The following is a 13456-nucleotide window of genomic DNA, read 5'->3' on the forward strand; positions in this document are numbered from 1 at the left end:
ATGGGCATTTGGAGGTTTCCAGCTTGTGACCATTATGAATAATGGAGCTATGAACATCTCAATGTAGATTCCTTTTTCTTTTTTCTGAGTCATTTCTTTGAGGTATATACTCAGGATTAAGTAACCTGGTTGAAGGATAGGAACAGTTGGTACATTATTTAATTTTTTTTTTTTCAGTTGGTACATTATTATTTGCTATGACTCTACATCTTACTGCTCTCCTAAAAGTATGAGTCAATTTACAGAGCACCTCTGTTTCTCACAGCTATGCTAATAATTTATAATATCATTTTTATGGACTAATAGAAGCTTATTATCATTTTAGGGTGTTCTTTGAATTTTTAATTGCTACAGAGGTCAAACATTATACTTTAGCCAAAAACAAGTTAGTTTTTGGAAAACATATGTGTTTGTGTATGTGTGTGTATATAGTTTATAAGTTATGTTATAGATATTCATTAAATATTTGTTGGGGACACCTCAGTGGCTCAATCAGTTAAGTGTCCAACTCTTGGTTTTGGTTCAGGTCATGATCTCAGGGTTGTGGGATCAAGCCCCTTGTGAGGAGCCCTGTGCTTGACCTGGAGTCTGCTTGGGATTCCTTCCCTCTCACCCACCCTCTCTTTCTGCCCCTCCCTCTGCACACACATGTACTCCCTCCATCTCTCTCTCTCTCTCTCTCAAATAAATAAATAAATAAATAAATAAAATATTTTTAAAAATCTGTTGAATTAATGTATTAAAATAACACATTCACAAAAAGACAATAACTGCATGATTCCACATTCATGAGGTACCTGGAGTAGTTAGATTCATAGAGACAGAAAGTAAAATGGTGGTTGCCAGGGCCTCGGGTAGGGGTGGGGGACAATGGGGAGTTGTTGAATGGGACTAGAGTTTCAGTTTTGCAAGATAAAGAGAGTTCTGGAGATAGAAAGTGATTATGGTTGCACAACAATGTGAATGTACTCTCGAACTGTATATTTAAAAATTATTAAGAAGGTAAATTTAAAAAAAAAAATCTTTATTCATGAGAGACACACAGAGAGAGAGGCAGAGACACAGACAGAGAGAGAAGCAGGCTCCCCACCAGGAGTCCAATGTGGGACTCAATCCCAGGACTGCAGGATCATGACCCGAGCGAAAGGCAGACACTCAACCGCTGAGCCACCCAGGTGCCCCAAGAGGGCAAATTTTATGTTATATAAAAAAATATGTTTTTAACCCAGTGGTTATTTGGCATGTATTGTCAGTAGAAATGTGCCTGCAAAATATAGTTAGGCATGTTAAATGAAATTTCATGTGTGGAATTTTTTAGATTAAAATGATTATGCTAATTTTTTAATGCAGACACAGAGTGTGATATTAATATTGTTATATAGCAAATAGAGTAAGAATCAGAGACCAGATAATATATAAACATTCAATATTAGCAATAAAGTGTTCAACCTTTAAAAAACTATGCATCTAATTTTCTATTATCTGTGAGTAAAATACAGAGGCAGAGCTTAGGGGAATCATAGAGACATTCACTTGAAGTTTTTACCTTAATGATGAAGTGTGGGGCTACGTGACCTCCCCATTTCAAGGGCAGCTTCATCTATCTCTTTATTTTATTATTCATTCATTCATTCATTTATTCAGTGGGCTCCATGCCTAGCATGAACCCTCAGCTGAGATTAAGAGTCAATTGTCTGAGCCACCCAGGCACTCCTCATCTGTCTATTTTAGAATGCACTCCAGCCGGGCTCCTGAGTGGCTCAGCGTCTGCCTTCAGCTTGGTTGTGATCTATGGCTCCTAGGATCAAGCCCAGGAACAGGTCTCTGCTTAGTGGGCAGTTTGCTTGTCACTCTCCCTCTGTGCTCTCTTTCTCTCTCTCTCTCTCTCTCTCTCTCTCTCTCTCTCAAATAAATAAATAAATAAATAAATAAATAAATAAATAAAATCTTTAGAAGGCACTCCATCTAAATTCTCTTTACTTCTCATTGGCCAGAATGGATGACATGGCCTGCACCAGCAGCACCAGAGGCTGCTAGGAAAGCAGAGGCTAGATCAGGTTAGACACATTGCCACCCCAAATAAGTTAGGATTCCCCTTCACAAAGAAAGAAAAGGAGAATGGGCATTGGACAGGCAATCAGCAGCATCTGTTATACTCACATTAGTGTTTTTGTTTTGTTCTTGTTTGGGGTGCTACAGGCTGGAACCAATGGTTATATGGCTCCTGAAATCCTAATGGAAAAAGTGAGTTATTCCTATCCTGTGGACTGGTTTGCAATGGGATGCAGTATCTATGAAATGGTTGCTGGACGGACACCATTCAAAGATTACAAGGAAAAAGTCAGTAAAGAGGATTTAAAGCAAAGAACCCTGAAAGAAGACGTCCAATTCCAACATGATAACTTCACAGAGGAAGCAAAAGATATTTGCAGACTCTTCTTGGCTAAGAAACCAGAGCAACGTTTAGGAAGCAGGTAAACTACCATATAGTAGAGGTGATTAGCTATGTCAGCATTGTCCACGGGATTTGGAAAATACTTTGGATTAGTGACAAGGCCTCGGAATTCAGTATTATTATTTTCCTATTATTCTTTGCATATTATATGGTTACATATTTCCAGTACTTTCAAACACCGTGAGCACTCAATGTAGGATGATCTCAGATATATCTTAAAGTGAAAAAAGTGAGGTGCAAAGCAGCATACTTCAAAGAAAGAAAAGAAATCTATAATTTAAATAGTTGCCTAGCATGAACCCAAATATTTTGGGCAGAGTATACAAAGAATGTCTATGATTGGTTGCCTCTAAGAAAAAGAAATTAGGGGCAGGTGACAAGTATGCAAATGAGGATTTTCACTCTATGACCCTATTATCTTTTGAATTTTGAATCATGGGAATAAAATGATTCAAAAATGAATAAAATTAAAACTAAAACTTAAAACCCATCAGTACTGGAAAGTTATAGCTCTGGAAAATTCTGCCCCTTTTAAATGTCTCTGCAAGATGTCAACTGGTCAACAGATATTTAGTGAGTACATATACTATTGCCAGGTATGTTAAATACAGTTGATGTTACTTTTGAAGAAAGTTGAGTTTTATTGCTTACATGGAATAGTAAGATCAAGATATTTTAGGAGAAACAAAAGAAGTAAAAGCTGACCTATAAAAAGGCCATGGGCAGTGGATGACTATGTTCTACAAAGAAAAAACCAAGGGCTTTAGATTCACAAACATAGACTCACATCCTAGCTCTATTTGTCATTTTACCTCAAGCAATTGAACTACTTTCTCAGAGTCTCAATATCTTCATGTTTCAAAATGGGGGATTTAGAGGTGTAATGATTAATTTTTTGACAACTTGATTAGGTTACAATACTCAGATAATCAATTATTCTAGAGATTTCTGTGCAGGTATTTTTTAGTTAAGATTAATATAAAAAAAAGATTAATATATAAATCAGTAGGCTTTGAGTAAAGGAGATTATTCTTCATAATGTGGGTGGATCTCATCCAATCAGTTGAAGGCCTTAACAGAAAAAGACTGACTTCCCTGGGAGAAGAGGGAATTCTGCTGACAAAACACCTTTGGACTTGAAGTGCAACTCTTCCCCTGAGTCTCCAGCTTGACAGCCTACCTTGCAGGATTTGGACTTGCCAAACCTCCACAATTGTGTGAGCCAATTCCTTAAAATAAACTTCTCTCTGCCTTTTTTACTTTCCTTCCTTCCTTCCTTCCTTCCTTCCTTCCTTCCTTCCTTCCTTCCTTTCTTCCTTCCTTCCTTCCTTCTTTCCTTCCTCCCTCCCTCCCCTCTCTCTCTCTCCTTCTCTTTTCTTTTTCTTTCTTCCTCCCTCCCTCCCTCCCTCCCCTTTCTCTTTTTCTTTCTGTCTTTCTTTCTCTGTCTCTCTTTTTCTCTTCTCTCACTCTCTCTCTCCCTCTCCCTCTCTCAATCGCTCTCATATACATACACACATTACTGTCAGGGAGAAAAACTTTTCCTCTACCCTCTTAGGTTTGGAGGCCTGCAAACTAAGCTGACAAAAAACAGATTAGCAAGAGAAAAAGGCAGGTTTTTATTGATGCACATATATAAGAGTTCACAGAAAAATGTGACTGGGATCAATTAGAATTATAGGCCATCTGAATAGGGGAAGGGGAGGAGGAGAAGGGTACTTGCAGGAAAACAAATAATTTCTTAGAATTGATGGGGGGAAGGGCACTTCTGTGAAAACAAATGACTTTAGGAGAGAGATAAATGGGTCCTCAGGAGAAGAGATGGGAGATAATGATAGTTTCGTGACAATCTGTCTGTTTAGGTGTGGTGCAGACAAGAAGAGTCAAGCTTTCCCAGCTCTAAAACTCCCAGGGAGATTTATGAGTTGAGTTTCTGGGGGAGTCTTTGCTTCTAGGCCGATAAGGGGAGTTCAAACCTGTATCTGTTGACTCGCAAATGCCTTCAGCTCAAAATAATTTTTATGCTACTGTGGTACATTCTGGACCCCTTCAACATCCTGTTTTTTTTTTTTTTTTTTAAGATTTTATTATTTATTCATGAGAGACACAGAGAGAGAGAGAGAGGCAGAGACACAGGCAGAGGGAGAAGCAGGCTCCCCAGAGGGAGCCGGATGCGGGAGTCGATCTTGGGACTCATCCTGGGAGTCGATCCTGGGAGTCCCAGGATCATGCCCTGGGCGGAAGGCAGGCACTAAACCGCTGAGCCACCCAGGGATCCCCAGCATCTTGTTGATTCTGTTTCTCTAGAGAATCCTGGCTAATACAGTGGGATACTTTGAGGTTTAGATATGACATATGTAAAGTTAGATATAATGTATGTTCAGACCTGTTCAAAAAGTGATAGCAATTATTACTAGTTTATTCTAAGAGAGATAGCAGATAATATTTTGGCTAAATTATGAGCTTGAACGTCTAAATTCTTAGATTGAATTTTCAAAATTTTAAAATATATACAAATACAAAAGCTACAACATGAAGTTATAGGACTGATTTTTAATATTTACCCCAGAATGTAGGCAGTAAAATTACCCTAAATCTTCCAAGTAGCTGCTGGTGAAGGCTCTAGAAGAGGCTGCCTTAATTCAAAATATTTGAATATGGAGGTAAGCTTTTAATTTTCAACCTCATTTCTTTAAATAGCAAAACAAAATCCATTTGTAATAACTTCCAAAGCATGACAGATACCAAGCTAACAAATGAGCACTTTGAAATTTGACGGAATCTCTACGTTTACTCGAAGTAAAACCTGGAACTGATTTTCCTGTATAGCTTCCAACATTGTTGTATTAATGTGGTCAGAATCAGCCATGTCATGATAACAAGCAAATCCCATAGTCTCCACAGCTTGAAATGAAAGGAATTTTTCTCACTCACACAAAGTCCATTATGGGTGCAGCAGCCCTCCCTTCGGGTATCTCCCTTCGGAGCAGTGACTCAGAAAGCCAGGCTACTTTCCATTTGACAGCTCCATTGGAACTTGAGGCTTCCAGTCACTATAGCAAGAGAAGAGATAGCAAGAGAAGAAAGGGTAGAGAACCTAGAGGAGCTTTGTACTGCCTCAGCAGGGAAGTGACCTACACTCACTTCGGTTTGGCCAGAAGGAGCCCTTGGCCCTATACCAGGTAGAAGGATCTGGCTAGTGTTGCCTTCCATGTGCCCAGGAAGGAGAGGAGAACCAGAAATGGTGACCACTGACCATCTCTACTGTATGGCAGGGAGCATAAGAGGGCACACCAACAGTGGAAGAGGCAGCAAGGAAAAAGCAGTCTCTTCAGATGCTTCAGATGACCTCCCTGAAGAGACTACCACCCACTTGGCATGTTCGATTGAAAATCTATCTTGATACTCTATAAACACACTTTGGGTATATAAAATGAAATATTGACAAATTTCTTCAGGAAAATACCACCTTAAAGCCCTGGATCATTGCCTGAAGCTGCTCCATCAAGCAAAACTTTTTTATAAAGCATCTGTTGTTGTGACTGTTTTGAATAAAACTGTTTACAACATTAGAGAAAAGGCATATAAAAACCAGCTGTTCGGTGAAAGAGAAAACCGTCTAACATTTTTATTTCAGCTCTCTGTATATTTTTTAAATTAAAATGAGATAATGTTTGATGAATTTAGTGGTGTCCTTCAAAGCCAAGCAAATGCCTACACAATGTGTTAAACAGCAGAGGGGTCAAGTGCCCCTTCCCTCTTGCATTCACAAACATTTGAAATAAATTTTAAAACACTTTTCCTTCTTTAGGCATCATTGAAAGCATCTCCTCCTTTGTCTTTGTAGGTCTGTGAATTAATTTTGCATAGAAGTCGAAAGCTTTTCAGAGCCTCTCACAAAGGCTCTAGATGGGGTTTATGATGTTTTCTAATAAAATAAAAGCTGAAGACCACTTAAGCACTTTGCAGGTTTTCTTCCAATCAGTCAATACAGCAGAACAAGATCAAATAACCATGCAAATCTCTGACTTAAGTGCTTCCCCAACACGTAATTTTGTACCAATACGTACTGTTCCTGGCAGACCAAACCCCACAGAGTGGTCTTCAAGTATGCTCAGTTGGTATCTTTCCTTCATTAACTGTTATAAGAAAATGCGTTGTAATCTCTCTGTGGGGTTCAGTAATACAAGAGCTCCTGTAAATGCTCCGAAATAGGATCTACTCCAGTCAGGAGGAGAAGTCTTCCTGCCACTGCCAGGCTGGCTATTGCAAAAGATGTTGCCTCCATCAATAGCCTCTCCTATTTGTCCAAAGTGCACTGCATAATGATGGGCCAAAAGGTCCCTGAATGAAGCTGTCAGGGAAAGATTCAAGAGTAAAATAATAATATCCATGTGATTTCTAATTACAGAACTGAGGTAAGAGTCATTAGTGCAAAGGATAAAGCGATCAGATTTGCAGTGGCCCAGACACTGAGTAAAAGGAATAGGGGTTGGAAAGCCTAGTCTTGTTGTTAGCATCAGCAACCACAGACAGAACTGTTCACCCTCTTGTCAAGACTGGCTTGGCAAGTTTCTCAAGGTTCCTGAGCCCCTGGGCACTCTTTGTTTATCCACGTTAAAGCTGCTCAGAGTGAGGCTAAGGTGCTCTCTTGACCCCTAGGACAGTGTGTTCATACCTGCTGGTGGCCATCAAGGGGTTTCCAGCTCCTTCCTCATGGCACCTGGACCCATTCCAACTCCTTTGTTTTCTTTGAGACACAAAATCTTGGGGTTCATTCCTTATCTCCTTAAGTGGAATTCTAGGTCTGTCCTTGTTCTGCTACATTTAAATTCTCTCTGATATCCTCCCCACCACCATTTGCTGTGTAAATTATACCTCAGTAAACCTAATTTAAGAGAAAAATCCATCTTACTGAATTATCTCAGTAACCCTCCCTCAAGGCTCTGACTCTACAGGATGTAAACCACACAGACATCAGTCATTAGGTTCTAGAAGACAGCAAGCCTGCATTTTCCTTCCTTTAAATTGATGGAGACTTGGTGGCTTGGGATAAAAAAGACACAGACACCTTGTAGTATCTCATGATACAGTTCTCCATGCTTGTTTTCCAGTTGGGTCATAATGAGAAAAGTCCAAGGAGTCCTGCATCAGCCATCCTGGATGGGGCTAGACCTGAATCACAGAACAACCCAGGGAATGGCTGGGCATCAAATGCCTCCAGCTGGATTTCTCTTTTCCATAATAATATTTTATTATAATTTTCCTTTGAAAAATTCACCTGTGTTTTTTGGCCTTTTCAGACGCACAGCTATATATGAATGCAGAAGCAAATAAAGAGGTTAAAAATACAATGAAAAGACAGACAGGCATTATTGTGATGGTTAAATGTGATAACATAAATGCAGAGCTTAACTTTGTGAGTTAAAAGTGAGTTCAGGATAAATGCCAGTTATTCTCACTATTGTTATTAGTAACATCATGATTGTGTTTAGAACCTGTTAGAGTCCACCGCAGTAATTATCTGACATAGTAGGAAGTCTCTAAAGGGAGAATTCCTCAATCCTTTTCCTAAAAGCTTTTTGATAACTGGAATAAAAGTAAAAGGAAACGTATGAAAGTGATTAATTTTTACCAAGGTTGATTTATGACATAAATTGACTTTTCTGTCAAAACAAAACGAAACAAAAACCTGTACTTAAGAGGAACCAAGAGAAATGTGCAGTAGGCTGCCCCTAGTGTGCCCCCAAAGATCCGCACCTCCTTTTTTGTTTTTAAGATTTTATTTATTTATTCATGAGACACACAGAGAGAGAGAGAGAGAGGCAGAGACATAGGCAGAGAGAAAGGCAGGCTCCATGCAGGGAGCCCGATGTGGGACTCAATCCTGGGACCCCATGATCATGCCCTGGGCCAAAGGCAGGCCCTCACCGCTGAGCCACTCAGGCGTTCTTCCCCACCTCCTGTTATCCACACTCTTGTGTAATCCCTTCCCTTAAGGGTAGGCTGGACTTATTCATCTGCTTCTAACAACATGGCAGAAGTGATAAGATATCATTTCTAAGATTAGGTAGTAAGAAGACTGTGCCTTTTATCTTGGGTTCACTCTTTCTCTTTCCCATCCTCCCTTCCTCCCTCTCTGATCATTTGCCCTGGGGAAAGCCAGCTGTAAAGTTATAAGGTAGCTTTGTGAAGAGGCTCATGTGGTAAGGTACGAAGACCTGCCAATAACCATGTGAATGAGCTTGGAAGCAGATTTCCTCCCCTAACCCCCCTGAACCTTCAGCTGAGACCATAGCCTTGATGAAGAGCCTTTTTTTTTTTTTTTTTAAGATTTTATTTATTTATTTTCATGAGAGACACACAGAGAGAGGCAGAGACATAGGCAGAGGGAGAAGCAGGCTCCCTGCAGGAAGCATGAGGTGAGACTCGATCCTAGGACCTCGGGATCACGACTTGAGCCAAAGACAGACACTCAACCACTGAGCTACCAGGTGCCCCTGGATGTACAGCTTTACTGAAACCTCATGAAAGACCTTGAACCAGAGGCACCCAGTTAAACTGGTTCTAGATTCTTGACCCACAGAAACTGAGATAATAATGTTGTTTTAAGCCACTGAATGTTGGGGCAGTTTGTTACACAGCAATAGATCACTAATACAAGAGGTCACACAGTTGGAAACACATATCCGCGCCCCCCCCCCCTTGTACTAAGGCAAATACTGGAATGATTTCTAACACAAAGAAGAAGGGCTTGATAAAAAATAGCCATAGTCTTGAGCATTGAATGGATGCTACTAAAAATTAGTAATGGATTTTTTAAATCTTTAAAAATATTGTGGCAGTTGGGGAGGTAGGTGGAGCTCCTAAAAATCATGTTATATGAAGAGTGAGGAGATATGGGTGCTGTCTTTAGAATGTGAGGGGGGCTGTGTGGGAAGAGACATGCTTCCCTTGTTCAATGTGACCCTGAAGAGTAGAGCAAAGTGCAATGACTGGAAGTTGTAGGCAAGCAGGTTTGGGTTCCACTGAATTTTGCCTGTATTTCCATAGAGCACTAAAAATAAAAGTCATGTCAACTGCTTGACTCTGAAGATTAGATCTACATGTGAAATTTATCTGCAAACAACAAAGATGCTACTGTCTGCATAAGATGGAATTGTGGGTAAATTTTTTAAAATCATGGGTGATTTTTCAAGTTATTATTTTTCCAAATTATTCTTTACATTGTTATATTGTCTTTGAAATTAAAATAAAATGTATTGCAGGAAAAGAATGCTACACACTTTGTATTGTTAAAACATTTCCTGTTTTGGTTTGTTACTGTGTCTAAGGCTGACCATCTCCTTTCTTCACAGAGAAAAGTCTGATGATCCAAGGCAACACCCTTTCTTCAAAACCATCAATTTTGCTCGCCTGGAAGCTGGCCTGGTTGAGCCCCCATTTGTGCCAGATCCTTCAGTGGTTTATGCCAAAGACATTGCTGAAATTGAAGATTTCTCTGAGGTTCGGGGAATCGAATTTGATGATAAAGACAAGGTGTTCTTCCAAAGATTTGCAACAGGTGCTGTCCCCATAGCATGGCAGGAAGAGATTATAGAAACAGGACTGTTTGAAGAATTGAACGACCCCAACAGGCCTGCAGGTTGTGGGGATGGTAATTCATCCAAGTCTGGTGTGTGTTTGTTATTATAAGTTGTTTTCTCTACCAGATGGGCAGCAGGAATCTCAGCTGACATAATCCTTGAATGTTCCTAACACATGAAAATCTGTTGAATGAGGACTGATCAATCAGGAGGGGCATTTCAACCATAGAACAGTTGAAAGGACAGGTGAGCTTACCACTAGGACACATTTTTCTCCCCTCCCCTCCGCCTCCCCTCTCTTTCCCCTCTCCTCCCCTTTCTCTCACTCTCCACCCTACCCCTTACCTCCTCTCCTCTTCCCCTCTTCTACCCCTTTTCTCCCCTCTCTCCTTCCCTTCCTCTTCTTTCCTCTCCTTTCTTCCTCCTTCCTTCCTTCTCTCTCCCTCTCTCTCTCTCTCTTTCTCCCCACCTCTTTCTTCTTTCTCTCTTTTTTCATAAAGATGAGTAAAGTCTCAGTTTTCACTGAGGCCTGGGAAAAGGAACACTCAGGTTTATTTTGATAAACTAAAAGCATGAGCCCGCCACCATCATGTCCCTGAAAATTACACAAAGTCCTAGGAATAGAGAATGGAACGTTGTGGTAATGCTCAGAAAATGAGCATTTGCAATTCTTGGTAAATAATCATTTTAGTTTTTCTTTGTTTATATCCTTTCTTCCCTTCATCTTTCAGTATTTCTTTTGCCTCTGTAGTTATAAAAAGGATTTGAAAGCTGGAAATAAATGTTCCTGATATCCTCTCCCTAAAAAGGAGTGGATTGCAATATTTGGGCAATATTTAAAATTACAGAATATTTTTTAACTTACCAAAAGTCCCTTTGTCATATTCCGGCAATATTTTACCATTATAATGTTGAAGCATTTTAAACATAAACACTCACGAGATCTGTGAATTAAAGTATTCCGTAAGTTGAGTCCTTTAGGTAACATGCTACAAATTGCTTATATGTATTTTTCCACATGCCATTAGTTCCCAAACTTTGCTGAACTTTGGAATCACCTAGGGATCTTTTAAAAGTACCAATGTCTGACTCCTACCCCCAGATTTTAATTGGTCTGGGGTGCAGTCTGGGCATCTAGATTCTCAGAAGCTCCCTAGGTGCTTCTAATGTCCGGCAAGTTTGAGAACCATGCCACATAGGCTTAAATGCTGTTATGTAGGGTTCATGTTTGGGTTGCTCAAGGTTTCAACTGTACATTTGGGAGCAACTTTTTTTGGGGGGGGGTAGCAACTTTTCAAATAACCCCAAAACACGTAATTTTGGCAGTTGCAGTATATATAAAACTGAAGATAATCTGTATTCATCCTGTAGACTTTCCTGTCCTTGTACACTGTAGTTCTTCACACATATCTTGTGAAGTAGGCTTTTGGCTCTAAGGCTCTTGGCTCTTTCAAGACTTGAAGGAGAAATATAGGCTTTGGCAGCTGATTTGAACAAATGGTAGCCCTCACTTCAAGTGGCTACCCAGCCAGCACTTTATTGTAGAATTAGCACTTCTCATGAGCACAGCCAAAGTGAAAATTCTAAGGGTGCAAAAAAATATTTGGGGCACAAATAAATATAAATCTGAGGTGATTATACTTAAAGAAAAAAAAGGGGGGCACCTGGCTGGTCAGCTGGTAGAGCATGTGACCCTTGACCTCAGAGTGGGGTTGTGACTTCAAGCCCCACGTTGGGCATAGAGCTTACTAAAAATAATAATAAAATGAAATTTTATAAAAGGGTAAAAAAAGATGTATGTGTGCATTAGGAAATCTCACTTGTCCCAGTGGTGAGAAACCTGGCTGAATCATTTTAAAAGTTTTCTCTCTTGAGTAAGGGAGGCAAGAGTTGCAAAAACACTGGTCAAAAAATATTTGGTTAATTGGAATCCAGCTAACAATAATTCTCAATTATAAGACAGCATTAGCCATATCCTGCAGGAATAGTAAGAAATCCTCTTGGACTTGAGTCCTGGGTTAGTTCATCTGCTACTCACCCTTCTGCTCATTCTCTATCCTCAGCAAGTTCTTGATGCTCCAAATCCTGCTCTGGAGACACTGCAGAGTCCTGGGTCATCAAAGCAGATACAACTGTGTCCAGCAGATTCTTTTTCCTAAGACAAGAAAGTAGATTAAAATTTGATGAAAAAAAAATAAATAAAAAGATTAAAAAAAAAAAAAAATTTTGATGAAATTTGTAACAAGTCTATTTTAACAAAAAACAAAATCACAAGACAGAACTTGCCAAGAGTAGAGTTTTTAGTATTTAGCTTTATAATTAGACATTTCAAAGTAATGTCTTCTTGCATTGGTTCCTTATTGTAAATGTCTACTGCTTTTGATAAACTTTAGTAGAAATCTGTGTTTCATTTCTTAGAACTAACTCAAGATAGTAATTGAGGAAGATAACTATATTTAAACAATCTCCAAGTAAATATGTGTTGAGTTAAGTTACACATTGAGCCCTATCCTGGGTATTTTGGGGACGCCATAGAGAAATAAGACAACTGTCTAAGAGAGGCTATATGGTGTAAGGTAAAATGCAGCCTCTTGTCAGGGTTGTTATTCACATTTTAAATGAGAAACTGGGGTGCCTAGGTGGTTCAGTCAATTGAGTGTCTGACTCTTGATTTCAGCTCAGATGGTGCTCTCAGGATCATGAGATCAAGCCCCGCATCTGGCTCTGCACTCAGTGGGGAATCTGCTTGGGATTCTCTCTCTCCCACTGCCCACCCATTCCTCTCCTCCTCCTCAAATAAATAAATAAATCTTCCTTTAAAAATGAGAAACTAAAGCTCGGAGATGTTCTATAGCTTATCCAAGGTCACACAGCTTTTCAGGGTTGTTGCAAAGACTAGAAGTAATGTATATGAAACACATAGCACATGACTTGCATATAGTAGGGGCATAATAAATTGAAGGTTAATAGTCAGTAAGTAGCAGCAGGTCAAATTATTCTAGGTCAGGGAACAAACTAGTAAGAGCTAAATTTGGCCACCTTAATTGAAAATTCCAAAGGCTGTGAGAGAAGGAAGAGACCTGGGTCCTAGGGAGCAGTTTAAAAGGAAAGCTTTTATGCACAATGAAAGAAAGAACTAACTAGAATACATGGAAACATTGGAGTTCATCCCAGGCCCCATCCTTATCACATGCCAGGTACAGGACCCACCTGGGTCATGTCAGAGTGATGGAGGCTCCTGGCTACAAGGGCCAGGCAAGTGAGGAACAGACCTGATGGGGAGAATAATATTGGAGATGGAGAGAAACAAGTGATTGTAAAGTGATCTGCAGCAGGTCGTGGGTGGGATTTAAGTAAAAACTTCAAGAAGATGAAACCAGATGTCATCAAAGAAGAATGTGATTTTTGAAAGGGGATG

At 39.8% G+C, this 13456-nt stretch overlaps 1 protein-coding gene across 5 annotated transcripts in view; it reads left to right on the forward strand.

Annotated features, from left to right (window-relative positions):
- The window catches only part of GRK7 (G protein-coupled receptor kinase 7), a 33542-nt gene extending 21348 nt beyond the window's left edge, over positions 1-12194 (forward strand). For 3 of the 5 annotated variants that reach the window (XM_041733699.1, XM_041733700.1, XM_041733698.1), the window contains 2 exons: positions 2200-2474; positions 9811-10386. In XM_041733699.1, the coding sequence (XP_041589633.1) occupies positions 2200-2474; positions 9811-10147 (612 nt within the window). In that variant the 3' untranslated portion in view covers positions 10148-10386. Of the gene's footprint in view, positions 1-2199; positions 2475-9810; positions 10387-12101 lie in introns of those variants that run through there. The other 2 variants (XR_005984547.1, XM_041733701.1) reach the window with 2 other exon arrangements.
- The last annotated feature ends 1262 nt before the right edge of the window (positions 12195-13456 follow it).

Source organism: Vulpes lagopus, chromosome 19 (genome assembly GCF_018345385.1).
Source record: "Vulpes lagopus strain Blue_001 chromosome 19, ASM1834538v1, whole genome shotgun sequence".
NCBI lineage: Eukaryota > Metazoa > Chordata > Mammalia > Carnivora > Canidae > Vulpes > Vulpes lagopus.